At 44.5% G+C, this 25,823-nt stretch overlaps 1 protein-coding gene across 33 annotated transcripts in view; it reads left to right on the top strand.

The window, feature by feature from the left end:
• Positions 1-25,823, top strand: part of LOC141146869 (uncharacterized) — a 204,109-nt gene that overhangs the window by 165,534 nt on the left and 12,752 nt on the right. For 27 of the 33 annotated variants that reach the window (XM_073633630.1, XM_073633627.1, XM_073633605.1 and 24 more), the window contains 2 exons: positions 18,076-18,147; positions 18,345-18,515. In XM_073633630.1, the coding sequence (XP_073489731.1) occupies positions 18,076-18,147; positions 18,345-18,515 (243 nt within the window). The remainder of the gene's footprint in view (positions 1-18,075; positions 18,148-18,344; positions 18,516-25,823) is intronic. The other 6 variants (XM_073633631.1, XM_073633626.1, XM_073633621.1 and 3 more) reach the window with 1 other exon arrangement.

The raw sequence follows: 25,823 nt of genomic DNA, 5'->3' as shown, positions 1-25,823 counted from the left end.
GTTTCCCAAAACAAAGACCAACAGACAACTCTGCATGCCGACAAGGCAGAGGGCACCACGGGGCAGAGATGAACCCCACTCCATGCAACTTGCAAGGAGTCACAAGCTAAGGCCCGCCATACAGAGAGGGGCCAACACCTGCAGCAGAATTCCAGAGCATCAATACAGGCGGTATATATATAACGCAAAATATACTTTATTACAATTATTTGAAGTGATTAAATGTATGATTCTAAATTTATATTTGTATATTAGTTTTTTCGTGGCATAGTCAGACAAGCGTGCCAAAGAGCAATTAGTGGAGTGAATAGATTAATGGAATTGTTTGAATGAAAAAAGAGTGTGAAGCTGTGAGATAATGTAGACTTTAGAAATGTTGCCCAAAAGGTGGGCTAGATGAAAGGATTAGTGCATAAGTGAAAGAGGGCAAGGGTGACCAAAGTGTGGGGGCACAGTGGGAACATGGAATAAGATGTAAGGGAAAGAAAGGGAGGGAAAGGAAAAACCAGGAAGAAGAACGGGGATAACAGAGACAATGGCAAACACCCAAGGTGAAGGATAAACACCGTGATGGATGAAAAGAAAAGGAGAAAAGAAGGGGGGTACAAAGGAAAGGGAGAAAAAGAAAAAGGGACACGTGGGGAAATGGGGGGTGAAGGTGAAGTGCAGGATAGAAAGTGGATAGGAAAATAGAAGGGAATGGGGAAGGAGGCTGCACGTGAAAGTAATTAAGAAAAAAGAGAAGAAATTATAAAAGTGCTGAAGAAAAGGATCAAATAAGGAAAAAAAGTGCTAAGGAAATATACAAATAGAAAACACTGAACTAAAAATAAGTAAAGCAAGATTGCAGGTGGGAATAGTGTGTAAAAAAGTGAACGCTGGAGTGAAGCAAGAAGGCCAGCGCAATTGAGAGGAATAAAGGAAGAAAATGTGGATATAATGTTGCTCAATGAGAACGTGATAAAATTAAAATAAAATAAAAGTAAAATAGTTTAGTTAAGGGTACCTTGAACTGGAAGAATGTGCCAGGTACCCCAAGGTGAGAATGCTCTGAAAAACAGCCTCTTGGACGGTAACAGATAATTAATCTAAGTCTAGTGATAAATAATTAAGTCTAGTGATAAAAATTGTGAGGATTGATACAAAGTTAGTGAAAATGGAGCCATACTAGTGAGAGTAGAGTATAGGCATGACGTACTTACTGCCACAGAAGTAAAATGGCACGCGTCCAACCGTCCAAAAGCAGGATGTGAGATGGTCATCTGCCAGCTCAACCAACATCTCGTAGTTTATATAGTGACCGCTGATCGCAACCTCATCATTGGAACACACCGCAGGTGACCCTCCCACTTACCTGACAGGCCGCGAGGGATCAATGGCCACCTCATGCGGCCGCGTGTGGCTCCCTCGGCGTTCCGAAGGGCGGAAATCCCCGACCGCTGTCGTCACCTCCGTCAGAAACATGACATCAGTACACACCCGCGTGGCCATCACGCATGCACTCAGCGCCCGGAGGTGATGGGGGACGCCGCCGGCTGGGGAAAACACTGGCGAACGTGATCAAAGGGAGGCGCACGTCTAGGAAAGATGGGAGCCAGTAGAAAATAGCCCCCACCCCTGCCGGGAAGGCGCATGAAGTGGAAATCAAAACTACCGCAGGCAGCCCATGACCAGCGGCATACAGAAGCCTGGAAGACAAAAGGAAAGGGAAACATTTATATACAAAATGGGAATAAATATAGGGAAGAGATAGAACTCAATAAAGTGCAATTTTTTGCGGTAATGTACGTATTGTTTTAAGAGTGTGATCATAACATACATAGATGCCAATAGGCACATAGAATGATGATTGCCCACAGTAAATACATATACAGTAAAAAACAATTAGCAAATACAGTATTGAAGTAGTAGAAAGGAACATAGAGGTCACACAGAATTGTCCAATGATATCAAGCAGTAAATCATAACTGATATCAACGTATAACAAAAATAAAATAAAATAATGATGGTAATATTGTTATATAATTACACCAGTAAGGTGGGATAATATATTATTGTGTTTTACCAGAGGAGAACCCTCTGAGAAAGGGGGCGAATGAAATAGATTCGTTCAATCCAGGCTATGAGGTGCCATGTAGTCTAAAGATCCATCTTTGCTCTAATTGGAGCAAAGTTTTGTTCCAATCGCCGCCTTGATCGGGAATGTGTACCCGATCGAGTGCGGTGAAGGAGATCTTTGGTACCTTTATAACCATGGACAAGTGCAGCATGTCGACCAACTGGGAGATGGGGATTCCCTATACGCATGCTATAGAGATGCTGGGACATGCGTTTCCAAAACTCTTGTTTGGTCTTGCCTATGTAGTAGGCTTTGCATTTGCAGACCAGGAGGTATACTATCCCCTGAGTATGACTATCTCCTTTTCTTTTCATCCATCACATTGTTTATCCTTCACCTTTGGTGTTTGCCATTGTCTCTCTGTTATCCCCGTTCTTCCTGGTTTTTCCTTTCCCTCCCTTTCTTTCCCTTACTTTTTCACATCTTATTCCATGTTCCCACCATGCCCCACATTTTGGTCACCCTTGCCCTCTTTCACTTACGCACTAATGCTTTCATCTAGCCCACCTTTTGGGCAACATTTCCAAAAGTCTACATTTCATCACAGCTTCACTCTTTTTCTTTTTTCATTCAAACAATTCCACTAATCTATTCACTCCATTAATTGCTCTTTGGCACACTTGTCCGACTAAGCCACAAAAAATCGAATTAATATACAAATATAAATTAAAAATTGTACATTTAATCACTTCAAATAATTGTAATAAAGTATTTTTTGCTTTATATATACCGCCTGTATTGATGCTCTGGAATTCTGCTGTAGGTGTCGGCCCCTTTCCACATGGCAGGCCTCGTGGGCCTTAGCGTGTGACTCCTTGCAAGTCGCATGGAGTGGGGTTCATCTGTTGGTCTTTGTTTTGGGAAACTATATATATATATATATATATATATATATATATATATATATATATATATATATATATATATATATATATATATATATATATTGCTAATAAACTAATTAAATAATTTTATCAAAATCTTTGAAATTTGCGATATCCACATACCTCGCTGCTAAAAATAAACCCCTTTGGGGGAACCTTCCCATTATACATTATCCGGGGTGTGCAGCAATCCTATCTCTCTGTATATGCATCTTCCCTATGCTATCTTAATGTGCCTATAGAAGATGTTCCTTCATTCATGATTCTGCAGACAGAACATATGAGATGCTTTTCTTCATACTTGCAGGTCCAGGCCTGCAACAGGATTTGTTGCAACCTATGTGTATCAAACAGCTAATTGGACTAGGGCACTCAGGATCCTGTCTTTCAGGACAAAACTCTAACAGAGCACCTGCAGACACTGCCTTACTTTTCTGTGTTGATGCGCCAGAACATGCCACAACACAAATTTCCAGAATTGCTCTTATTCCTGTCAATATAGGCACAATCTTATGCGGAAAGCCTAGGCAGCTGAAGTTGCCTGTTAAAGACGCCTCACTCATAAGCCCTTTGAAGAAGGATGTCTCTTTGGTGAGGACAACAGAACAAACGGGTCGCTGGATTCAGATTTTTTAAGGATCACTGGAATTGTCACAGGGCACGCTGGCTCTGGTTCAGCTGCACTTCATAAAATAGGGACTCCCCTCAGGAAAAAAGGAAAGGACCCAGAGTTGAGAATCCACGCACATACAACCCAATGAGAGCACAAAGTAATTTTAATGATTGAGTCATAGCATAAAAGGGGCCAACATGTTTCGGGGGGCCTTCATTTTGGTGCACAATGAAGGGGTACCCTTGCTCCCCTCATGGGCTTAAAATCCCTAAACAAGTACCTTTTGTGTAAACAGGTTTTGCATGGAATCTGCAAGGTCAGTTTTTAGCCTCTCTGAGACTATGCTGAATACCTGGCATGAGTAGACATTCAAGATGCCTACCTCCATTTACCCTCCTCATCAGCACTTTCTGCACTTTGTAGTAGGATACAAACACTTCCTAATTGTCACACTGTCATTCAGCCTATCATCTGCCCCCAGTGTATTCATAAAGTTCACAAAGGTGCTTGCACATCTTTTTGCTGTTCTAAAAATGCGTGGCATTTGGGTACTTAGACAACCTTCTTCTGAAAGATTTATCTTCCTCACAACTGACTGTAAACGTCCAAAGGCTATACACATTCTCATCCTAGAAGCGCTCAAGCCATGGGTCTTCCTTTCGCTAAACAAGCCTCTCTTTCTAAAGCCTTGTGCTCTGACCTTAAGATCAAAAAGTCATCCCTCTGTGGGATTCTCAATGAGTTCTAAGCCTCATGTTTGCCTTTTTTTCCCCATTCATCTTTCAGGACAGCACCATAGAGAGACACCGGCTCCTCCCCTCTTAGGAAACACCGCCTTCCAATTCAATATTTAAATCTCATCCTCCCAACGGCCCCTCAGTTCAGGTGTTTCCTCCGGTGGGGAGACACTGCTTGGGAACCGAGGCGGATCAGTCAGGGAGGCTGAAGCCAAAGAATCTGTCTGTGGAAGAGGGGGGAGTCGGGTCTCTCTAGCTCTTTCCCTCTATTATTTTTTATTTCAGTCAGGTAAAGGCTGGGGAAGCCATTCTTACCTGTTTTTAAACTGAATTGGCGCGCCTCAGCTTCTCTTGGCGAAAGAGACAGCTGAGGGGGTCCGTATTTCTTCTGCCCAGGGGGGCGCTGTGGGAAGTGCCTGAGTCTCTCCTGCTTGTTCAGGCAGCCAGCTTCTGAAGCTCTATGGCCGGGTCGGATGACGGGTGACGTCAGTTCCGGCGAGGGCGGGCACTTCCGACGATTACGCGTCTTCCGGTTCCGGACGCGGGGAAAGAAAACGGACCGAGCGTTCGGCTGGTGCGACCCTCTTGTTTTGCTGTAGAGTCAGCTGTCGGGGGAAACGATCGACCACCATCCTCAGCGGACATGTCGGAGACAGAGGTCTCTAGAACTGCTCCAGGAGACAGTAGCACCAGCCATGCTAAGGTAAGTGGAACCCTGGGGTGGTGTTCCCTTACCTAAATCCCGATAGCTTCACGGGTGTTCTCCCCTCACTGGTGGTCGGGGGGAAGGGGAGTGTGTCTGGGACCCTGGTGGTGGTTGGTCCTGAGGGGGGCACTCCTGGTGGTCCTCTGTAAAAGCATTGGTGGGATTGGGCATTTATGGCGACTCTCTCTCTCTTTCTTTTTCAGAAAGCCACAGAGAAAAGCAAGTCGCCTCATGGTTCAAAGAAAAAATGCCCCTCTTGTAGAGTTAGTATGGGGGATTCCTGGACCAAGGCACTTTGCAAGGAGTGCATTGATGGATTAGTCAGGGAACAGGCAGCAGAACAGGGTACAGATCTTGCTGCATCCGTCAAGGAGCTTTCTAGCACCTTTCAGTCCTTTAAAGCACTCTTTTCTAGCTTCCAGTTGCCGCAGGCCCAAAGCAGTCCTTTACCAGTGCAGCAGAGTGTTACACCTAGCCCAGTGGATACTCCCTCTGTTAGTGGAGAGAGACCAGGGGGCTCCAGAGTGGAAATTGAGGAGGAGCCAGATAGCACCGCTTCAGATTCTCAAAGGGAATCGGATGTGGAGGAGGTGGATGGGGAATCCACAAAAACTTCTCGCTATAAGCTTTCCCTGGACGAAGTGGAGGAGCTCTTGGGAGCTATTCACACCACTTTGGGAATTCAGGAAGAAAAGAAGGCGTTATCGCTCCATGACCAAATGTACAAAGGTCTTGGGGAACAAAAAAGGAAGGATTTCCCAGTCCATGATGTATTGGTTGAGGCCATAAAGAATGAATGGAAAGATCCTGAGAGAAAACCTTTCTTTTCAAGGGCTTTGAAGCGAAGGTTTCCTTTTTCAGAAGGGGAGTCTCTAGTCTGGAATAAGACCCCTAGGCTGGATGCTGCTTTTTCTCAGGTTTCCAGGCAAATAGATCTGGCCTTCGAGGACATGGAGGTTCTTGCAGACCCCATGGACAGAAGGATGGACTCTCTCTTAAAGAAGTCCTGGGATTCATCACAGGGAAACCTTAAGCCTGCCATGGCGGTCACAGTAGTGGCCCGTAATATGGAATATTGGCTTACGCAGATAAAGGCGCATATTGAGGCAGGAACGCCAAAAGAGACTATTTTGGCTTCCTTCCCCATGCTACTTAAGGGTGTAGCGTATATTGCGGACGCCTCCGCCGAATCAGTGCGCATGTCCGCAAGGTCTTCAGCCCTCACTAATTCGGCTCGAAGGGCCCTATGGCTTAAGACGTGGCAAGGAGACAGCGCGTCTAAAGTTAAACTCTATGGAATTCCCCTCACAGGAGATCTCTTGTTTGGCCCAGGTTTAGAGACCGTTTTAGACCGGACGGCCGATAAGAAAAAGGCCTTTCCCATTAAAAAGAAATTTGGGGAGCAGGCTAAAAGAAAGTTCCGCCCTCAGAGAAAGTTTGAAGCCCCAAAAGGAGAGCGGCAGAAAAAAGCTTGGGGGCAGAAGGGCAAGGGGCGGGGAGGGGCGATTTTTCGCCCTCCTGAACAGCCCAAGAAGACCCAATGACGGGGTAACCACGGTGGGAGGAAGATTGGGGACCTTCCTCCCACAATGGGAGATGATCACCTCCAACCAGTTTGTGTTAGGGATCATAAGAAGAGGTTACCAGCTAGAGTTCTCAGAACCTCCTCAGCACAGACTTCTGGTCACCGAGCTGCCAAAGTGTGCAGAGAAAGCGTCAGCTCTTCTATCCTCCCTACAGGAGTTAGAGGAACAAGAGGTGATAGTGAGGGTTCCTGTAGAGGAGACAGGCAGAGGCTTTTACTCCCACATTTTTGTGGTCCGCAAGCCTTCGGGAAAATTCAGGCTTATCATGAATCTGAAGCCTCTGAATGTCTCAGTTGCCTACAGAAAATTCCGGATGGATTCTATCTATTCGGTGAAAGCGCTTCTTCCCCCAAATTGCTTCATGGCGTCAATAGACTTAAAGGACGCTTATCTGCACATTCCAGTCGCAGAAAGTTACCAGAGGTTTCTCAGACTGGCAGTGAAAACTGGGGAAGGAACGTTTCATCTACAGTTCAAAGCACTCCCCTTTGGACTATCCTCTTCCCCCCGCATCTTCACCAAAGTGATGGTGGAGGTCCTGGCTTTCTTGCGGCTCAGAGGCATCTCTGTAGTCGCGTACCTGGACGACCTACTCCTGTTTGCTCCTTCCCCGGAGCAGTTGTACCAGGATCTTCAGGTAGCAAGAGACAGCTTAGAAAACCTGGGATGGCTCTTGAACCTGGAAAAATCCAGTTTGGTTCCGGCCCAAAAGGTCACCTTCCTGGGCTATGTACTGGATTCGACAAAACAAAGAGTGTTCCTTCCAGCAGAAAAAATCCAGAAGGTGGACAGAGCAATAGTACTGCTCCAGGGCAGCAGTCAGATCTCAGTAAGGAAAGCAATGTCAGTACTGGGCTTACTGACTTCCACGCTTCCGGCAGTTCAGTGGGCAGGGCTGCACTTTCGCCCCCTACAGCTGTTTATTCTGAGTGTCTGGGACCACAGTCCAGCATCTCTGGACTCCCTTATATCTGTGCCAAGTCAGGTCAAAAGGTCCCTCTGGTGGTGGAGGAAAGAGTCCAATCTCTCACAGGGCCTGGAGTGGGTTCTTCCAGTGTCCAGAACGGTTACGACCGATGCGAGCGGCACAGGGTGGGGAGCACACCTAGATTCCAAGATGATGCAAGGCACCTGGGAAAAAGAAGACGCAAAGAAGTCCTCGAACTGGAGGGAACTGAGAGCAATAGAGTTGGCTCTCAGAGCTTTTCAGAAAGAACTCCTGGGGCAGCATGTGAGGGTCCGTTCGGACAACTCATCAGCAGTGGCCTACATCAACAGGCAAGGGGGAACCAGGAGCAAATCCTTGTGGGGTCTGGCAGAATCCATCCTCAGGTGGGCCGAAGGGAGCATTCTCTCTCTTTCTGCAATCCATCTGAAGGGGGAGCAGAACCAAGTGGCAGATTTTCTGAGCAGAAAAATGCTGAAGGAAGGCGACTGGGTCTTGAACCAGGACATCTTCGAGATGATTACTCGGGAGTGGGGGGTTCCCTCTGTGGATCTCTTCGCCTCAAAGGCAAATACAAAAGCTCGTCTGTTCTTTTCCCTAAGCAGATGGGACGGAGCAGCCGGGGTGGATGCACTAGCTCAGAGCTGGCGTTTCTCAAGGTGTTATGCCTTCCCCCCTCCCGTAATGATTCCAGCAGTTCTAAGAAAATTTCGGTCAGAAGACACAACCCTCATTCTGATAGCACCACACTGGCCAAGGAGGCCGTGGTTCTCTCTCTTGAAGAGTCTGACAGTGGAACCTCCCTGGATTCTGCCTATCCAGGAGGATCTTCTCTCTCAAGGCCCAATCTGTTGCCCTCAGGTGGAGCGATGGAACCTCGCAGCGTGGCTACTGAGGAAGAATTGCTGAAGGGCAAAGGTTTCTCGGATCGGCTAGTAACAACTCTCCTAAATTGCAGGAAAAGAGAGACGCAAGCCATTTACCTAAAGGTGTGGAAACGCTTTAACAGTTGGTGCACAGAAAGCTCCTTCGATGTACGAAGTTCTGTAGCAGTATTAGAGTTTCTGCAGGCAGGAGCGGACAAAGGATTAGCCCTTAGCACCTTGAAAGGACAGGTATCGGCACTAAGCGTTTTCCTGGAAAAGCCGCTAGCTATAGATCCTTGGGTAGCTAGGTTTTTTAGAGCTTTAGGCAGACAGAGGCCTGTTAAAAGTTCCCCATTCCCAGTGTGGGATCTTTCCTTAGTTTTACAGTCTCTTACAGGGGATCCTTTTGAGCCATTGGAATCCTGTACCTTGAAGTTGATCACCCTCAAAACGGTGTTTTTGGTGGCGATCACCACAGCAAGGAGAGTAAGTGAACTCGAAGCCCTTTCTATTAGGGCGCCTTTTTTTCAAGTTTTTCCGGACCGTTTGGTTTTTAAAACGGATCCGGCCTTTTTGCCAAAAGTGGCCTCTAGTTTTCATAGGGGCCAAGAAATTATTTTACCTACCTTCTGTTCGAATCCTGTGAGGGAACAGGAGCGTATTTTTCACAAACTGGACGTTAGAAGGTGCGTCCTTCAGTACTTAGATAGTACGAAACAGTTTAGGAAATCCGATTCTTTTTTTGTATTATTTTCAGGGGCTAGGAAAGGGTTCAAAGCCTCTAAACGATCAATAGCCAGATGGTTAAGGTTGGCCATTAGCCAGGCCTATGTAGTCGGGGGTTTGGAGCCCCCGGAGGGTATTAAAGCACATTCCACCAGGGCAGTGGCAACTTCTCAAGCAGAGTGGGCTGGTGCTTCTCCGGAGCAGATCTGTAGAGCAGCAACGTGGTCCAGTTTTTCCACGTTTGTGAAGCATTACAGACTGGACCTGCTGTCAGCCAAAGACCAAGCCTTTGGGCGTAAGGTGCTGCAGGCAGTAGTCCCTCCCTAAGGTAAGGTGCTCGCTTATCCTCTCTATGGTGCTGTCCTGAAAGATGAATGGGGAAAAACTGAGTTACTTACCGGTAACATCCTTTTCCAGGAATCTTTCAGGACAGCACTAGTACCCACCCAGGTTATTGATTATCTATGAGAACTCATCGCATGAGAACGTCAGGTAAGATAAAGATTTGTATGACGTATTCTTGTGTCTCCCCAGCTGGCCGGAGGAACTCGTGAAGAACTGAGGGGCCGTTGGGAGGATGAGATTTAAATATTGAATTGGAAGGCGGTGTTTCCTAAGAGGGGAGGAGCCGGTGTCTCTCTATGGTGCTGTCCTGAAAGATTCCTGGAAAAGGATGTTACCGGTAAGTAACTCCGTTTTTTGAAGCTTTTCCCTTCGCTCGGTTACACAAAAGGCCCTTTCAACACTTCTATTGGCCTCGACCAAACACTCTCCATCTCTCGATTTCCCAATGCCTCTCTCCAGCCAAGCAAGGGACACCCTGGCTTGGTAGATTACCGATTCATCATTGGAAATGAGAGAGTCTTTTCTCCCACCACCCCATGGAAGGTGGTAAAAACAGATTCCAACCTCACAGGCTGGGTGACTGTTTCAATTTCTCATAGTTCAGGGAATCTAGTTACCCAAAGAAGTAAAGCTGCACGTCAACCTCTTAAAACCCAGATCAATGAACTTGGCTCTACCCTTTGGCACCCTTCTACAGGGACACCCAGTCAGGATGCAATCAGACATTACCACAGATCTCAATCATAAGGGGGGAACCAGGAGCCAGACAGCCTTGAAGGATGCAAGTCTGATCATCTCCTGGGTGGAAAAGCTCTGCCCAGCATGGTCTGCTGTTCACATCCCGACGTGGATAGAATTCCTCAGCCAGTATCATCTGGACCAAAGGGAATGGTGCTTTCATCTGGACATCTTCAATGGGGTCACAGATGTGGATAACCTGGCCTCCAGGTTCAACAACAAGTTTCCCCAATTTGTGGCCAGGACAAGGATCTTCTAACACTGGCATCCGAAGCTCCAGTAATCCCAAGAACTTGCTTCAGGTTAATATATGCCTTCCCTCCAGTGTGAATTTTTTCTCAACTGCTCCACAAAATAGTGGAAAAGAAGAACCTGGTACACGAGGTCAAATGGGTCAGACCTGCTCTCTTTTACCTGTACAATTTTGCTTCTCAGTCTATCTTTAACAGCAGTTGAAGCCCCAGTTCTTGAAGAACAGGGAAATATTATACTCTTGTCATTCCTACATTACTCAAGGCCAGAAAAGCCACTTTGAGAAAAATCTACTACCATATCTAGAGATGCTTTTTTGCTTGTTACTACAGCTTCTATGGATTAAACGGGATCAATGAATGGAGGGTGAGCAGATGATTGCTAGGTCCACTCTCACCATTCATAAATTCTGTTTTAGTCATACTGTAGGATCTGTAGCACCAGTAAATTCCAGGTACAGGGTTCTGGGTACAGTGCAGAACACAGACCAATCTCCCCTCTGTTTATGTTACTCTGCATTGCTTGCTACATAAAAATGTAGAACCCACATACTGGAGTGAAGTTAGGACGTGTTCACACTACAGTAGACAGCTGCTGGCATTCTGGCAGCTGTCCTTTGGTGGCTCCGGTAGGGGGAAATGTGGTGTGCGCTCCAGCGCATCACACGGATCCCTTTTTACAGGAAAAAAAAAAGCTTTGAAGTGTACAAAATGTACACGTCATTTATGGCAATCTACAGCAAGGTGCTGTGCTGATGTACAATGTAAGCAAAAAAAAGTATTGCACAGGTATACACACAAAATTTAAAAGTGCAAGCTGCTGGCAACAACACAACAGGACCAATCATGATAAACGTGAAAGAATAAAAAAAATATTGCCACGCTAAACATAGATATTGAATAGACTAGTGTCCATAAAGTGTGAACAACTGGTTCTGTTCTAGATAGTGCAGATGAATTCCTTGATAAACATCTAGTAACATTGAGTATAATTGATGAGCGTTTTGATCACCCAAGTGCGCCTCCATCGATATTGATATAAAATGCCTCCTTACCAGAGGTCTGGACTTCAAATTATAAGAGTTTAGACAGGCGTGATATGCAAGTATATAAGATCCAGTCAGCTTCCTCTATTGTATTGCAGGTAGCGGTACGGTCATGGCTGATTGTAACATTTACTTAAGTAGGGCCCATGAAGGAAAGCTAAAACAGCCACATAGTGTAAACTGCTTAACAGTTTATTACAAGAAATCAGTGCTAAACGCTTACAGAAATCCGGTATAAAACGTGCATTAATAGATCCAAGACATCCTTGAATTCAATCGACCAGTATACAGGATTGACTTGCGTGGTACCTCACGGTCAACTCCACCCATCCGCTGATGTACAGTGGCATGCTGTTCGGCATAGTGCACTGTAATAAAATGAAGCATGTCTGCATTTTACTGCAGCGTAGCCCTAGGGTGCTTTGCAGTGTTAATGGACATCTAGGAAACAATTGTTTCCTGTGTGTCCTTGTGGTAAAAGATGTTTTACATTACAGTAAAACATCTCACCCCACATAGTGTGAATTCAGCCTTATAATATTATACTCTTATCATTCCTACATTACTCAAGGTCAGAAAAGTAATTTTCTGGTATAAGGTGTATGCCCAAGGGAGGCATGTCCAAAAGCTTTGCCAGTGTGTAATCACTTGAAGGTAGCATCCTATAATCCAGCCTGTGTCTTGTACTTACCTGTACATTCTGTTTCTTTAAAAGTCCGTTCTTTGCATTCCTCTGGATCTAGCACAGGTGTAGGGTTGTGAACATTTAAAGTCTCTTTTTTTTTTTTTTTTTTTTTTTTTTTTTTTTTTTTTTTTCTTGATGGACCAAAGTGTGTTTTTATTTGTTTAGCCTGAGGAACTTTGTTCAAGCTGGGTGAGTGGACTTAGATAATGGGCTGAAGAGTCTCAGTAATTTTTTTTTTTTCAAATTCTTTATTTGTGAAATACAAGTTGTAATGAAAATCATACAAATATAGACAGGTAAATGTAATAAGACATAGGATACGACATTATATTAATTCCAATAAGGAACATCTCTGTTTGTCTGGTCCCTTCCCTCCAACCTTGAAAGCATTTCTTAATATTGAAACCAAACCAACTTTGCTTGAGTAGACAATCTCAAGGTTAGGGAGCTCTTTGATTCCCATGTGTGAATGGGTTCCTATATGTATGAAACCAGTAACCTACAAGGTATGACCATAAGGTCATCAATTACTATTATAGATTAAAAGAACCTAGCGGTCCTATAAGTAATTGGAAAGTTAAAGAAGATACGACAGATGAGGATAAAGAAGAAAGAGAAGGGGCGAAAACATAACAGTAAATGAGAATTAAGTAGATTAAGGAGGGAAGAAAGGAAGGGGACAGGGTGTGTGAGGGAGTGGGGAAGGGGGAGGGATAGCCAAGGGGACCGACATGGTCTCTTTTCCTTGCCCCTCAGCTCCCCCGCGATTTCCAAAAAGAGTTCTTGTTGTCTGTCTTTACCCCCTAGCCCCATAACATCAAATGTTTTCTCCGTGTTTAAACTAGCAGTCCAGCATGTTCCTCCGAGTAGAAAAATTCATGCCAATAGTACCATTTCTTAAGGAATTTTTCACTGTTTCCTTTTTCTGTTGCTATTAAGTCCTCCATTTTATAAATATCAGCGATTTTCTTTAGCCACAACGCCACAGCCGGGGGTTCCGTTTGCTTCCAGAGCAGAGGGATACAGCTTTTCGCTGCTGTGCTCAACAGGGGGAGAATCGACTTCCTGTAAGCTTTGCTCGGAATTTCATGATGATGTAATAAAAAGAATTCTGGGCTCTTGGGTAGCTCCCTGTCCGTGAACTTTTGTGTAATTCTATGGACCTCAGACCAAAAGGATGTCAGATGCTTACAAGACCAAAAAGATATGGAGAAGGGTGCCCACCTCCTCTCCACATCTCCAACAGAGATCCGAGCTCTGAGGAAACATCCGGTGAAGCCTAACTGGGGTGTAATACCATTGAGACAGTATTTTAAACCCTGCTTCCTGCTGGTTAGCGCAAATTGAGGTTTTGAAAGTGAAAAGAATGACTCTTTCCACTTGTTTCTCGGTAAGCTGTATGCCCAGATCTCTTTCCCATTTGATTATATATGGGGGTTTATAGCCTTTGGGGAATGAGAGTAGGAGTTGGTATGTTAGCGAGATGGTATGTCGCATTGGTTCTTGCTCTAGGCTTATTTGCTCGAATGGTGTCAGGGACCTTAAATATGGCGTCGGTGGAGTTTGTGCCTTAATAAAGTGAGCTAGTTGTATTTTTTGCCAGAAGGAAAGGCAAGCCAAAAGTGGGTCGTCCATAATAGCTTTCCTGGACATCCACTGTCCATTCAGTATGAAGTGTCGAAGTTGACTCCTGTCACTTCCTTTCAGCTCCTGAAAACTGGTGTCATGCCACCCCGGCCTAAAATCCGGGTTCCCAATTAACGGGGTGAGTGGGGAAGGGGCAGGTGCAATTGAATGTTCTCGGTTGATTTTTTGTGTTACTCGCCAAGTCTCTCCTATCATAGGATGATTTACTACGTGAGCTGGTAGGTTCTTCTGACACCAGGGTAGTCCTTTTAACTCCAACCCCGAGAGAAATTGCTCTATTTGAATCCATTGTTTTAGTTTTTCATGTTTGCACCAATCTATAATTCTTGCCAAGTGGCACGCAGCGTGGTACAGACTTACATCTGGGAGGCCAATGCCTCCCGACGTTTTGGGTAGCCTTAGAATGGCCTGTGCCAACCTCGGAGGTTTCTGGGCCCAGATGAATCTACCTATAGTACGGTTCGTAGCCCGCAAAAAGGCATTTGGAACCTTGACGGGGAGGGTCTGGAGGTAATATAATATACGTGGCATGATGTTCATTTTTATTATGCTACACCGTCCGAACCAAGAGAATATGCCTGAATGCCATTTCAGTAGGTCCTTCTTGATATCTGAAAGTAGGGGGGGAAAGTTAATTGAGAAGATATCTTCCACCCTACTCGGTAGGCGGATGCCCAAATACGTAATATGGTCTCAGTAATTTTTAAGTTTCAGGCAAAAGCTCTTTTTTATTGCTCTTGAAGATGAGAAAACGACTTTCATAATGATTCTTAATGTACAATGTTTGCCTCCTACTTCAGTATACCTATATATAGTTCTTAAATACTGCACAGACTTTGAAGTTAGTGTATATATGTGCATAATTACTGCATGAAAGCCTAGATAAAGGAAGACTCTAATAGACACACTGCCGCTTGGAGTTTCTGTATGACTGGTTTAGAGGGAGGTGTCTCTCTGTGTGCAGAGAATAAGGCAGAGTACCTTTCTGTGACTTCCCTTTTTTATGCTGCTCTTGATCTATAACCTGTTTAGTCATGTTCTTCCTTTTTTTTTTTTTTTTTTTTGTCCTTTTGATCTGCAATTATCTTTCTTTTCAGTATTCCAACTTACCACAAAATTATTTTTGCTAAAATAACCAGACACCTGTGCCCTTTGTTCAGATTCTGTGTTACATGGGCTGCAGCATTCTTTACCAGTCCCAACAGGCTTGTTTGTTTCTTGTATTGTTAAATAAGTTGCTGTTAATGCAACCATAAAGGTCTCACTTAAGACGTGGCCACGCAACACATTTGGGTTGATTTTCTAAAACTGGAGAGTGCAAAATTTGGTGCAGCTGTACAAGCCTCCAACATAAGTGCAGCTAAGGATGTCTGTGGAGACGAGAGAAAAAAGAGAAGGTCGTCCACATAGGCTGCAACCTTGTGTTCCACCTGTCCTATTCGCGTCCCACTTATCTCTCTGTTGCTTCTAATTTTACGTAAGAATGGCTCTAATGTTATTGCAAATAAATTTCTTACTTCAGCTTGTTCAATGTAAGTTTTCTCAAAAAAACCTGGAAGCTGATTGGTTTCTATGCAGAGTTGCACCAGATTTTGCACTCTCCAGTTTTACTTAATCGGCCCTATTTTGCACATAAAGTAAGCACTGTATTCCTTTTTCTCCACAGGAATGCCATAGAGGTGCCACCTTTCTTCAAATTTTTCCAGCAGGTTAATAAAATATTTGAGCGCAGTAATAACTATTGGACGGGCTGATGTGCTGGTCATTACTATGCAGTTAACCCCTACATGACAAGTTCTCACAAATGATGCTTGACCCACTTGTATCATTTGCAGGAATCAAGCTGTTCATGCAAACACATCTGTAAGTGTTCACATGTAGGGCTTAAACAACTAATCTATTAATCGACAACTAATCGATTATGAAATTAATCGATTACTATTTTCATAATCGATTAATCCGCCATTAACATAATGGGGTTAAAAAAGCTCAAATTAGCCCTATATAGTACAAAAAGAGCAAAAGATCTCTAATGTAAATATTACTTTTACTGTTGCACAGTAAAAAAATGATTTTTTTTTTTTTAACTGCTTTTTGCAGAAATGCACTACAGTTCATTTAAAGTTCACATCTATGCTTTTTTCAGCTGCTGTGTATTTGGAAAGGGTCAAGGACCTTTTTCAATGCAAAACGGTGCTTTTTTGGTTCAATATACTTCAATGGAGAAGCTGCAGAAAAGCATGTAATATTACAGTTCTGTTTGAAAATCTGTAAAACAGTCTAGAATTTTTTTTTCTTTAAATAATGAGTCCAGATTCAACCTCTAATAATATATAGAGTATATCTCTTCTGTCTGTTATTCTCAGAGAGGATTAAAGATTTTACTCCCTAACCATATAGTTGGTTATTTATATTTACCCCTGCGTATTAAGATATTTAGGAATAAATTGCCTTTTTTTAAACTTTACATATTAACTAAATTATAAGCCACACTATTTTTTAAGGTTATTAATCGAAACAATAATCGGCCAACTAATCGATTATGAAAATAATCGTTAGTTGCAGCCCTAATCACATGTCTCCCTGCACTGCAGGCTCTGCTACTTTACAAGAGGGTGAGGCCGCAGTATCCCAGTGCCTCTTAAATAAAATAGAAAAGCACAACTTGCTATTCCACAAAAATATAAATGTCATGAGGAAGGTTTTCCATTTTAAATTCCCTTTCAGCTGGGAGGTGACATTTCCTTGTTTTTCATATTATGGAACCTATTTAGTCTCTGAAAGGAAACCTGTCATGAGAGAAATATTTAGGCCATTAGTGGCCTCTCTTTCTGAAAGTGCTCATTCCAAGACTTTCATTGTGACTGTCTAGCTTCTTTGAGTCACAAAGCTGAACAATGTATGCAGCTCTTTTTTTGTATGCTTGTTCTGGGACTTAAGTGGTCAGATATGATTATTGTATGGCCTTATATCCATGAAACGCTCAAGTGAAATTGCCTTATTGTTAGTATGCGAATTGTGGACATGTCCAAAACAAGTTATCATTTTAACTTGATTTATTTTAATAGAGCTTCTAACCGCAAACTTGATTTATTGGAACCTATTAAAATTAAATATGGTGGCTGATCTGCTAAAGGAGTAGAGCATGCCCACTTGTCTAAAGCCTGGTACGTGCTCTCAAAGAGCACAGGCGGAGACCCTGTACTAACAGTCCGATGTCAGTACAGCGATCTCCCCACTGAGCTATTGTGTTCTGACAGGGGCATGCCCCCACAACACACTGCTCAGTGCTCCCATTGGCTGAGAGCGCTGATCGGATGCTGATCAGCAGACATTTTTTTGTTCATGCCCCTTAGACAGAAGGTGGCCCGTCTGCCATACACACGGGCCAAATATCATCAGGTTGCTATTGAACCGACCGGTGCCGCCCAATATTCGGCCCGTGTACGGCCCTTTAGTCTTGATTTTGTGATTGCTCTTTTTAACACTTGGTAGCTTTTTTGTTTTGTTTTTGATTTCTCTCTCTGTAATTTGTAGTGTTGGTTAGAAGGTTTATTCACGTCCATCATACCCAAATTTTTGCTCTCTGTCCCAGCAGTTGAAAGTGTTTTTTTTACTTATTTCCATTTGGCTTTTTCTTTTGTTTTATGGTAAGAAGAAAGACTTGTATTTTCAGCATGAGGATGTCACCACTAGTATCCACAAAGAATAGAATAATCAGCCCATCAGCACTGAACATTTAATATTTTTTAAGGCATGTCCCTTTAGAGAGTATTTATTTTATTTTTGACAGTAAAAATGTTGTATCCGTGTAGAAGACTATAGCAGTGAAGTAAAACGCTTATCTTTTATGGGAGTTATATTCTCCCTTGGAAATAACTTCTCTTTTTCTTGCCTTTTATAATTGTACATTTTCTCATTTTCTTCTGATGTCATGCAGGGAGTGTCTGTACGATGTAGGTTCTGTGTTCTGGCAGCGTTATAATCCAGCTGCAGACAGCTGTCTTACCCAGGTCTACTGGGCTTCTGACACTGGCTGAAGATATGGGTGACGTTCTGTTTCATCCCCAGTAGAAAAGCTACTCTCGACAAAGTTTAAATGTGTGTGTGTGTGTTCTGTTTTCTTTCATACCTTCCTTTGTCTGCCACTTCATCCCTGTGCATTCTCTCCCCCCGTCAGGAGATCAGTGAGTTGAAGGAGCAAATTGAGGATGTAGAAGGCAGATACATGCAAGGGCTAAAGGAGATGAAGGTACTAGTTTACGTTGCACTAATCCTGTCAAAGGGCACAAAAAAAGTGTAGCTTAACCATTGTCTGTCTGCAGGGTTGTACAAATGTTTTAACCTTGAGTTCACTTCTTCATGTTAATTTCATTACCATTATCTTATCTTGCTTTATTTTTCTTTTATTAAGCTGTTTCTAATATCACAGATTCTTGTATTTTCCAGGACTCACTGGCAGAAGTGGAGGAGAAGTATAAAAGGTCTATGGTAACAAATGCCCAGTTAGACAATGAGAAAACATCTTTACAATATCAAGTGGACACACTACGGGAAGTTCTCTTGGAGTTTGAGGAGGAACTAGCAGAATCTCGGCGTCAGTATGAAGATAAACATAAAGTGAGTGATGAAACTCCTCTTCAAAGTCTAACTACACTGTTCAGCTGGATCTACACCTGTATGGACAAACTTGAACAATCCATTTAATTAGTATTATACCAGGCAGGCCCTTACACTGTTGTTAATAGTAGATCTGAAGGCGCAGTTAGATTGTATAGTGTATGGTAAGCTTTAGAGCCTGCAGATCCAGTATCTGAAAACAGCCCACCTGCAAGTGTATCTTAAGACATAAAATACGATTAAACAACCTTAATCATAGCAATAACAACTGGTCATCATTAATATTTCAGACTCCACTAAATATAAATTTACTTGGTCACTCTGAATTGGTAAACTTGGCACATAAACCCTGCTCTTTCATTTGAAAGATCCTTAAATAATAATTTGCTTATGTGTGCCAGGCCTTTTTTATATGCATACATATTAAGTAGCATCTTCGACTTGATATAGTAAATTGCACTTGAGTTCTAATTGCAAGATTATAACTCCTACCTAAAGGGTATGTCCATTTGTTTAATCTACCTAGTAACAAGGAGATATCCAGTCACCACTACCCCCCATCGTAACCAAAAGCAGGCCCATTTATTGTTTTTTGCATTCAGTCAGAGGTTTAAAGTAGGAAGCACATTTTTTATTTATTTTTTTATTCCTAAAAGTTCCTTTAAACTGGCCATATACAGTTACAGGCGTTATGTTGGGTTCCAGCACCTATGATATTTATTTTTTTATTGTATGTGCACTTAAAATATAGCAGTTAAAGCAGAGTTCCAGCCTCTTAAAAAAAAAAAAAAAATCTAAAACTCAGCAGCTACAAATAATGTAGCTGCTGACTTTTTAATATAAGGACACTTGCCTGTTCCAGGGATCCCACAATGTCGGCCCACCCGAAGCCGATTCGTCCATCGGCACGGATGCAGGTGCTAGCATTGCAACTAAGGGAAACCGGCAGTGAAGCTTTCAGGCTTCACAGCCAGTTTCCTAATGCACATGCGCGAGTTGCGCTGTGCTTTCTTTATGGCCCAACGTCTTCTGTGACACACAAAGGTCCCAGAAGGCAGTGGAGGGACAGGGGGAGTGGCCGATGCAAATCCGAAGATTTACGTACCTTGCAGCGGCGGTGTAGGACGTAAGCCTTGCTTCCTTTATACCAAAAAAGGTATAAAACGCCCCCCCAAAAAAGATATATACGAGGGGGGGGGGGGTTGGGGTGCTTGATTGGATTACACCTACTTGTGTAACTGATTTTAGCCTGGAACTCTGATTTAAATGAATCTGGATTGGTTGGATGTAAGATTTCAGCTTATTGCATACTGTATCTGTTATTGTATACTGTTCTTTACTGTAAGAGCGGCAAGGATGTGGAATTCCCTTCCACAGGCGGTGGTCTCAGCGGGGAGCATTGATAGCTTCAAGAAACTATTAGATAAGCACCTGAATGACCGCAACATACAGTGATATATCATGCAATACTGACACATAATCACACACATAGGTTGGACTTGATGGACTTGTGTCTTTTTTCAACCTCACCTACTATGTAACTATGTATCTGCTGTGCCATCTGAAAGTCTATCACAACCGCACCTATTGCATTTTTTGATCTGCCCAAAACTGTGTCTGACTAACATAAGCTGAGTTGTCTTAAAAAGGCTGGATCCGATGCTGCTGAATGTAAGCCTTTCTGTTGCCATCTTTTTAAATTATTCTAAAGCCAGACACACCTAATAACTGAAACCCTGAGAAAATGGGTATCCATAAGATCCCTTTCACGCTGGGGCCGCCCGTGCGTTAGCGGTAAAGCACTGCTTGTTTAAAGCGGAGTTCCACCCAAAAGTGAAACTTCCACTTTTCGGAATCCTCCTCCCCTCCGGTGTCACATTTGGCACCTTTCAGGGGGGAGGGGGGAGCATATACCTGTCTAATACAGGTATTTTGCTCCCACTTCCGGGCATAGATACCCGAGCCACCCGCGGGTATCTACGCCACTTCTTGCACCTTCTCCTTCCCCCTTCGCTGTCTTCTGGGGGAGACACAGGTCCCAGGGGACAGCAGAGACCAGTGGGAATGCGCTGCAGGGAACCAGGAAGTGAAGCCGCAAGGCTTTACTTCCCGATTCCCATAGCGAAGATGGCGGCGGCAGCACCCGAGAGCCAAGGGACAGATCAGCTTCGGGTGCTTTTCAGGTGCTTCTGAAGCGCTGCCCTTGCAATGGGCAAGGTCGTTTTGGGAGCGCTATATACAGCGCTCCCAAACTGCCCCAAGGATGCTGCTTGCAGGATGTTTTCTAATGTCCCGTGAGCGCACTGCCCCAGTGTGAAAGCACTCGGCCTTTCACATTCGGGCGGCATGAGAGGCAGTTTTCAGGTGCTATTTCTAGCGCTAAAACGCCTGAAAACTGCCTCAGTGTGAAAGGGGGGTCTAAAAGCTAGTGAGAGCCTCTTATAGAGAGAATGCAGAGATAGCATTTTAGTCCTATACATTATGCATTAATCTAGCAGGATTTTAGCCATATTGCAAGTGCAGAGCTTTAATTGCATAAGCTAGCCAAAAGAAGTGTTTATTTGCTGAAGCTATGAAAAAAATTTTCTCATCTCTGACCCGGTCAGTTTTATTGGCCTAGTATGAACCCAAAGGACTAGCCAGCCTGTGCTCAATAGAAACCTCCTCTGACGCAAATATTCAGCCATTCTTTATGAAGAGAAGAGCTAGATTGTATATGAGTCACACAGTAGTCTCTAGGTACCTAGGCAGAATTTTTATTTATTATTATACAGGTTTTATATAGCGCCAACAGTTTGCACAGCGCTTAACAAATAAAGGCAGACATTACAGTTGCATTACAATTTGGTACAAGAGGAATCAGAGGGCCCTGGTCATTAGAGCTTACAATCTAAAAAGGAAGGGTCAATTGATACAAAAGGTGATAGCTGTGGGGGATGAGCTTATGGAGGAAGTAGAACAGTGTTGGAAGCAGGATAGGCTCCTTTAAAGAGAAGGGTTTTCAGGGATCATCTAAAGATGGATAGATTAGGGGACAGTCGGACAGATTGGGGTAGGGAGTTCCAAAGGATGGGAGAAGCTATGGAGAAATCCTGGAGGCAAGTATGGGAGGAGGTGTCAAGGGAGCTAGAAAGCAAGGAGGTCTTGGGAGGACCGAAGAGGGCAGCTTGGTTGGTATTTTGGGACTAGGTTAGTGATGTAGCTGGGGGCAGAGTTATGGATGGCTTTGTAAACTATTGTTAGTAATTTGAATTGTATTCATTGGGTGAGTGGAAGCCAGTGGAGGGATTGGCAGAGAGGGGTGGAGGACATTGAATGGTTGGTAAGGTGGATGAGTCTTGCAGCAGCATTCATTATGGACTGAAGGGGGGATAGTCTATGTAAAGGTAATCCAATGAGGTGGGAGTTGCAGTAGTGGAGGCGAGATATAATCAGGGAGTGAATTAGAAGCTTGGTGGTGTTATTAGTTAAAAAAGGGGCATATTCTGGAAATGTTGCGGAGGCTAAGGCGGCATGATTTGCACAAGGATTGTATATGGGCCTGAAAGGACAGTTCAGAGTCTAAGGTTACCCCTGAGACTGAGAGATGTGCCCTTGATCTTGACAGAGAAGTCAGGGGAAGGGGCATGTGGGGGGAGGAAATATTAAGAGCTCAGTTTTAGATAGATTCAGTTTGAGGAAGTGGTTCGACATCCAGGTTGATATGTCTATTAGTAAATCAGTGATGCGTGAGGAGTTTGATGGGGTGAGCTGAGGGGCAGAGATATATTTGGGAATGTTTGTCTTCAGTTCAGCATTCAGTCAATAGAACTCCTAAGTGCCGGTTCACACTAGACGTGGCACGACTTGCAGGTCCCCTCACCGAGGCGACCTGCACACAACTGCCGGGGCGACTTGCAAGACGGCTTCTGTATAGAAGTCTATGCAAGTCGCCCCCAAAGTAGTACAGGAACCTTTCTTCTAAGTCGGAGCGACTTGCGTCGCTCCGATTAGAACAGTTCCATTGTACAGAACGGGAGGCGACTTGTCAGGCGGCTAGGTCGCCTGACAAGTCGCCCCCGTGTGAACCGAGCCTAATACATTTTGAAATATACTTTCCTTATAAATACAAAGTAGTTTTTTTTGTTTTTTTTTTTTGTTAGACTTTAGCTTGTGCAATATCCTCTAATGGTGTGGTGAATGGTTGATTGTATTTCACAGTGTATTCTGGTTCCAGTAATTTATTAGTTCTGGGTTGTGCTTGGAGTTTAAGTTGTTTTAGACTTCAGCTTATGCACAGTGATGAATGGATATTGACGATCCACTCCACCAGCGGTTTTGTGGCGCTGACATTGACAGGCTCTACAGTCCCACTCTGTCCAGGAACTGTCTTATAAGTTAGTATAGTACTTCCTTTTTAAAGTGATGTCATTAGGGGTCAGGAATGCCACCACACAATTAGTTTGTAGTACTCACTGCTATTTGCTGAAGTATATGCAGAACTTCCTTTTTGGTAGATCTGCTAAGAAATAGAACTCTTGTACGGTTGTTGTTGCTGTCTATCTGCCCTCTTCTATTTGTCCTGGTGACCACTGTCATAGGTATAGAGAGTGATTGGAAACCAACATTTCTTTCTCTAACATCACGGGACACAGAGCCACAGTAATTACTGGTGGGTTATATAGGTATCACTGGTGATTGGACACTGGCACACCCTATCAGGAAGTTCAACCCCCTATATAATCCCTCCCCCTTGCAGGGATACCTCAGTTTTTACGCCAGTGTCTTAGGTGATGGACGTGTAAAGATGTCCTGTGCTGAGCTCCAAAGGGAATATCCTAAGATCCTATACTGGGGCAAGCCAGGCGAACCGGATCCATTCAAAGTGTCTTTTCATGGCCGAATTGAATGGTACCCGGGCCTCGTGTCCGAAGAAACAAGGTTTTACCCGTAATGCTTCTCTTTTTAGAGAGCTGGACCCCGCAGATCAGAAAATGGCTTTAAACTTCCTAATTTCTGGCGAGGTGCTTTACGGTCCCAGAACTGTTGGATCCCCCTATTCGTAGGGGGCCCCAGTCTCTGACGGTTTTTTCAAACGGAGCCCACCGTGAGAGGTGAAGATTGGGTCTGTGTAAACAGCACCCTGCGGCTGGATAAGGTAAGAGGAGATTCCACAGAATTTTTGAGTTCTAGTGGCTTTTCTCCTTTAAGGTAAATGCATGCTATGCCTATTGTGACCACCGGGGGCTGCCAAGAGCACAAACCTGCACATGCTGACTGTCTGTCTCAGGTGTTGTAATCGCTGATTATGTCCCAGCGTCTCAAGCAGGCTGCAAACAGGTAAGGTGGAAGGGGGGATTTCTCATGTTTGAATGTTCCCCCCCCCCAGGCTAGAGAGGGGCCACAGGGGTCTAGAAAGTGGTTATACCACCCAGGCTCTGCGGCCTAATGGCCACCATCTCTGAAGATAGCCGTTCAGGCAGATCTTGTTACCAGCCTCCCTCCCCCCCCCCCCCCCCCCCCATCCCCAGCCTTTCTCCAGAAGCATGACAGGAGAGTCGGCAGTGCGGGAAGCGCTCGTTTTTTTCAAAACTCGACGGAGGGTGGCGGTAGAGGAGGGGGCGGGACGTCAGCACAGAGTGCTTAGACTCCCACTCAGGCCAGCTGCAGGCTATTAAAGGCACTCTGTACAGGTGCACTCAGCCTTCTGAGAGACACAGAGCTGACGGACGCATGTAAGGTGGGACACAGGCATTCTCCTAGGCAGCATTTACTGAAGTAACACCAGACTGAGCATTGGGTAGCAAGGCTTTTAGCCAGACTACATCGCTCAGCGGGCAGTGTTCATTTGTATACCTCACACCTTGTTGCTTTGCACTATGGGTAGAAGAGGTTCAAGCACCCCAGGAACCAGAGACACTAGGGGATCTCGTTCAGGTTCTGAGGGCCCCCTGTCGGCAGCATCCTCCCCCCCTAAAGATGGGCCAGGGACGGCTAGCCGGGGAGAGCCATCGGGGTCAGGGGCTACACCTGCCTCTGGCACTTCAGCCCCTGTATATATTACACAAGAGGTTTTTTCCTCAACCATTAATGGTCTAGAGGAAAGATTAATGGCCGTGATTACGTCTTCACTCAGTGGAAGAAAACGCACTAGGCTTTCCTCTGTTCCCCAAGACCCTCAGACAGAGGAGCTCTGGGATAAAGGAGATGAATCCCTTTCAGAGGATCGGGATGGGACGGATGATTCCTCTTCGGGGGAATCAGGTGGAGAGGGACCCTCTGCGACTTCCCAAGAGGAGAAAGTCTTAGTGCAGATCCTCACTGGATTGGTCCGCTCCACATTTAAGTTGCCCATACCTGAAACTGCTAAAGAATCCTCTTCTGCTTTGGGGTCACTGAAACCTTTCCAAGCAGCACATGCTTTTCCTGTTCATACTTTACTTGAAAAGCTCATTTATTCTGAGTGGGATCACCCAGACAAACGTTTTTTTCCGCCGAGAAAGTTTTCAACACTTTATCCGATGGAAGAAAAGTTTATTAAAATGTGGGGAATACCGACTATTGATGCTGCCATTTCCTCCGTAAATAATAGCCTGACTTGTCCTGTAGACAATGCTCAGATGCTCAGGGATCCTGTAGATAAAAGGATGGAATCCCTATTGAAGGATGTTTTCTCCTTAGCAGGATCAGTGGCCCAACCTGCAGTAGCAGCGATTGGAGTCTGTCAATACTTAAGAGACCATGTTAAGCAGGTCATCAAAGTATTACCTGAACAGCAGGCCCAGGGGTTTGCTAACCTTCCAGCGGCCTTATGCTTTGTGGTTGACGCCATTAGAGATTCTATCGTGCAAACCTCCCGTCTTTCACTGGGGTTGGTGCATATACGTAGAATCCTATGGTTGAAAAATTGGTCAGCAGAAGCACCATGTAAGAAGCTACTGGCTGGGTTTCCATTTCGTGGTGCAAGGTTGTTTGGAGAGGACTTGGATAACTATATCAAGAGAATCTCTTGTGGGAAAAGCACTCTCTTACCTGTCAAGAAGAAGAGTAAGCGTCCCTCTTTCAAACGGACGCTTTCCCCAGCGCCGGGGGCTTCAGCCTCCAGGCAGTCTCGACGGCCGCCTCCATTGGGGTCCAGAGACAAGAGTCAACCCCAGGGACAAAAGAAGTCCTGGGGAAAGAAGCCTACTAGGCAAAACACTAAGACCTCTGCATGAGGGGGCGCCCCCGGCTCACTCGAGTGGGGGGAAGACTGCGACAGTTCTCAGAGCTCTGGCACGAGGACTTCCAGGACAGATGGGTAATCTCCACGGTAACCTTAGGGTACAA

This window comes from Aquarana catesbeiana, linkage group LG06, assembly GCF_042186555.1.
Source record: "Aquarana catesbeiana isolate 2022-GZ linkage group LG06, ASM4218655v1, whole genome shotgun sequence".
In the NCBI taxonomy this organism is placed as follows: domain Eukaryota; kingdom Metazoa; phylum Chordata; class Amphibia; order Anura; family Ranidae; genus Aquarana; species Aquarana catesbeiana.
This window is presented reverse-complemented; position numbering and strand designations above follow the sequence as displayed.